We start from the raw sequence: 4,575 nt of genomic DNA on the forward strand, positions 1-4,575 counted from the left end.
TTCCTCATTGCACACTGCATCAGTACTTACCTAACCCATTATAATTATAATTGTAGGTATGAACCGCAATAATATCCCACCCTCGGGCTTCATAAACATTTCCACCTTCTCCATAACAAAGGTATAACCTATATCAGGCCAATCTACAATACAAAATTAGGCATCACAAAAGTGAAGTCTGCTGCGAACTGCTTGAATAATGGTGTTAAAGGGATTGTAAATGAAATGAATGGAGTTTAACGTCCTACTTTTCTGCAAAATGGTAGTTCTGGTATTCCCGAACTTTCTGTTTAAGGCGCTCTCCGTGGTACAACCAGGCATGGCACCATATCGAATGAAGACATATTTAGGTACAGCTGGTAGATGACCAAAGGTATGTGTCGGTGGTCGAGCTCCCCATTCCGACCTCGATACTATTCGTGGAGAGCCTGGTTACTGTTTCGATGACACTTAAATTGGAAATTTTAAAAAATAAGATTTAACATTAAGTGGAAGCCGACATGCAGAAGCACTGGTCGAGACATATATAGCTGGAAACTCATCCACCCTGAAGTATTTTCACAAATATAGGAAATGAAAGCCGACATCGAGCTGACTTGCTGTTCCACTGCCAACCCAGCGTTAGAAGGATTTGACCTTGTGAACCCTTTTAAGGAGATATTCATAGCCTAGCACGGGCAAGGATAGGTATTAGGGGATGAGAGCCAACACCGGACCAACTCTAGGGAAGGGAAGGATGGGTGTGGCAGATAAAAATCACTCTAGCATTTCGAGTAACCTGACATGTCAAGCTATTAAGAACTTTGTCTTATACCTTGACTACAATAGTCACCTTTCTTGTATCACATCTTCACAATGTCAAGCTATTACAAACTTCGTCTTATACCTTGACTACAATAGTTACCTTTCTTGTATCACCTCTTCACAATGTCAAGCTATTACGATCTTCATCTTATACCTTGACTGCAATAGTCGCCTTACTTACATCTTCACAATGTCAATCTTTTAAAACTTCATCTTCATCCTTGACTGCAGTAGCCACCTTTCTTATATCACACCTTCACAATATCAAGCTATTACGAACTTCGTCTTATACCTTGACTGCAATAGCACCAGAGGCACCAATTAGCGGCCGACAAAAAGGCTGTAAACTATTGCTGGCACAGGAGGGGCTTGGCCCAATTTTATCACCATCAGTTTCAAAAAATGCCTGGTGCTATTGCTGACAATGATGGCAGTTTACGATAACATCGGCATCCACATGTACAATCCTCATCAGAACGAGATCAAATGTTTGCACCAGTTTGTTAAAGGGACATTCCGCTTTTTTTGTAGGTCAAAAATTTTTTTTAAGCTCAAATTTGTGAAAACTATAAACCGAAATCTTCAGATATGTAGGTCAAATTGCGAAAATCAACAAGGACAACAACTAATAATATCGAGCCACCAGGAACACTGATATCAATTTAGACTATTCAAATTTTCAATTAGACGTCTGTGATTCCTGCAATTCCACTAAAACTCAGCGTTTTATGACGTAATTGCTAAGTCCGTATGTGATAAAGCATATTTTACGATTAGTGACGTCACCAAACACTTATTTTTAATAAAATTGCAGGAACCACAAATGTCTGATTGAAAATTTAAATGTTGTAAAATAGATGCTATCAGTGTCCCTGTCTTTCTTTGATTTTATATTAATCACTCTGGCATACAAGGGCATCTTTTGATATGTAGGGGGATCACTCTAGCATAAAAAAAAGGAAGATCACTTTGATATTTAGCGGAATTTCTTTAGCATTTAGGGGGCATTGCTCTAATGTAAAGGGGTATCACTTTGACATATAAAAGGGTATCACTCTGATGTATAGGAGCATCACCCATGTATAGGGAGCATCACCCATGTAAAGNGGGCATCACTTGAGGGATCAATTTCTTGTATAGAGGTCATCACTGGGGTAATTAGAGGTCATCACTCTGGCATATAAGGACATCACTCTAGTATATAGGGGGCATCGCTCTGGTGTTCAGGAGGCATGTATGTGATGTATAGGAGCATCCCTCTAGCATTTGGGGGCATCACTCTAGTGTTCAGGAGCATCACTTTAGCATTTGATTGCATCTCTCTGATATTTAGGGGGTTCACTCTGATTGCATCACACTGATATTTTAGGGGACATCACTCGGATGCCATTACTTTGATATTTTAGGGGACATCACTCTGATATTTAGGGGCATCACTCTGATATTTAGAGGGCATCACTCTGATATTTAGGGGGCATCTCAAACACTACCAATATTATTACTGTATCATTACTGACCTAGACTACATACTACAGTCAGACACTATCAATATCTGTATCATTACTGACCTAGACTACATACTACAGTCAAAAGCTATCACTATCTGTATCATTACTAACCTACACAACATACTACAGTCAGACACTATCTGTATCTTAACTAACCTCTACTACATACTGCAGTCAAACACTATCACTATCTGTATCATTACTGACCTAGACTACATACTACAGTCAGACACTATCAATATCTGTATCATTACTGACCTAGACTACATACTATAGTCAGACAGTATCAGTATCAATATCATTACTGACCTAGACTACATACTACAGTCAAACACTATCAATATTTGTAATATTACTAACCTAGACTACATACTACAGTCAAACACTATCAATATCTGTATCATTACTAACCTACACAACATACTACAGTCAAACACAATCACTATCTGTATCATTACTAACCTACACAACATACTACAGTCAGACACTATCTGTATCATAACTAACCTCTACTACATACTGCATTCAAACACTGTCAATATCTGTATTATTATTAACCTAGACTACATACCACAGTCAAACACTATCAATATCTGTATCATTACTGACCTTTACTACATACTACAGTCAAACACTATCAATATCTGTATCAGGAAAACAAACTTTATGGACATACAATTACTATATTTACTGACTGCGACGTTTCAATGAGTGTTCTTTTTTTTTTGAAGAACTTCAAGTAGATATTAATTTTAAGAAAGGAAGAACGTTACAGAATATTCTTAATGCTTTACGGAAAGGGTAATTTGTTAATAGATAGGCCTCTTGGTCGCACTGCTTCGTATTGAAAGCAGTACTTACGGGAGGAACCACGGGAAGGTGGACCTATATCTCCTCCCATATTATTTACCACTCAGATTCACCAGTCGTCAGACTAGGTGGGAGACCTTCCAGCATTCCCGCCCAGTTTTCACCACTGAGTCTCTTCGGTCGTCAGACAAGGTGAAGTGGTCCCTAGAGCCTAATCACTATTAATTCATTTTACCTACTCACAGCTGCCCAAAATCCGAATGATAAGTGTAGGATTAACCTACGGTCGTCCAGCCCAGCAGCTCTTATGGGGCCCAAGTTATTATTTACCACTGAGATTTCCCAGTCGTCAGACAAGGTGGGAGACCTTCCAGCACTTCCCGCCCAGTATTCACCACTGGGTCTCTTCGGTCGTCAGACAAGGTGAGGTGGTTCCTACAGCCTAATCACTATTAATTCATTTTACCTACTCACAGCTGCTGGATCGTCCAAAATCCGAATGATAAGGTTAGGATTACCCTACGGTCGTCCAGCCCAGCAGCTCTTATGGGGCCCATGTTATTTTTTACCAGTCGTCAGACAAGGTGGGAGACCTTCCAGCACTTCCCGCCCAGTATTCACCACTGGGTCTCTTCGGTCGTCAGACAAGGTGAGGTGGTCCCTACAGCCTAATCACTATTAATTCATTTTAGTGAATGCTGGATCGTCCAAAATCCGAATGATAAGGTTAGGATTACCCTACGGTCGTCCAGCCCAGCATCTCTTATGGGGCCCATGTTATTATTTACCAGTCGTCAGACAAGATGGGAGACCTTCCAGCACTTCCCGCCCAGTATTCACCACTGGGTCTCTTCGGTCGTCAGACAAGGTGGAAACTGGGATGGAGAAAGAAAGGGCACGTGGAAGAATAGAGGATGAAGCCTCTGTGCCCGAAGAAAACTGAGAATGATGAAAACTGCTAAGGGGAGAAAGGGCACGTAGAAGAATTGAGGCTGAAGCCTGTGCCAGAAGATAAAGAATAGAGGCCAGAAGATGAATGATGACAATCTAAATGACCTGTTTCCTACGCTTCTTGGGTGGTTGATTATCCGGCTCAGCAACCAGTGCATTATTTCGGAGCGGATCTCCTTGACAAACGGGACATTTCTTCAGAAACTCGGCAGATGATTGACTATCATTGTAGTCAAGTAGAATTTCATCTCCTGAAAAAATTACCTTGGTCGCTGTGTAGACTATGACCGGTTTGCCATCCCCAAAGATATCAATGGGATTACCTTTGACGTTGGGGCAACAGGCGCTGTGGTTAATCAGCCGCCCCATGTGGCCGTCGTCCGTGGAAGCATCTCTGTAGTGCCACTTGTCACCAAACCGAAACTTAATCATGTAGCCCATGCCTCCATCAGAGCCTGCATAATATTTGGCATCCCCCTCCTTGCCGGAAAGATAATGTCCG

General features: G+C 41.2%; 1 protein-coding gene across 1 annotated transcript in view; it reads left to right on the forward strand.

The window, feature by feature from the left end:
• LOTGIDRAFT_174658 (hypothetical protein) overlaps nt 1-4,065 on the forward strand; it is a gene marked incomplete at both ends in the record, with an annotated part of 4,623 nt that extends 558 nt beyond the window's left edge. The window contains 4 exons of the mRNA XM_009054001.1: nt 57-121; nt 3,368-3,545; nt 3,599-3,706; nt 3,815-4,065. Coding sequence (XP_009052249.1) covers nt 57-121; nt 3,368-3,545; nt 3,599-3,706; nt 3,815-4,065 — 602 coding nt within the window. The remainder of the gene's footprint in view (nt 1-56; nt 122-3,367; nt 3,546-3,598; nt 3,707-3,814) is intronic.
• Between the last annotated feature and the right edge of the window lie 510 nt (nt 4,066-4,575).

Source organism: Lottia gigantea (genome assembly GCF_000327385.1).
Source record: "Lottia gigantea unplaced genomic scaffold LOTGIsca_208, whole genome shotgun sequence".
In the NCBI taxonomy this organism is placed as follows: domain Eukaryota; kingdom Metazoa; phylum Mollusca; class Gastropoda; family Lottiidae; genus Lottia; species Lottia gigantea.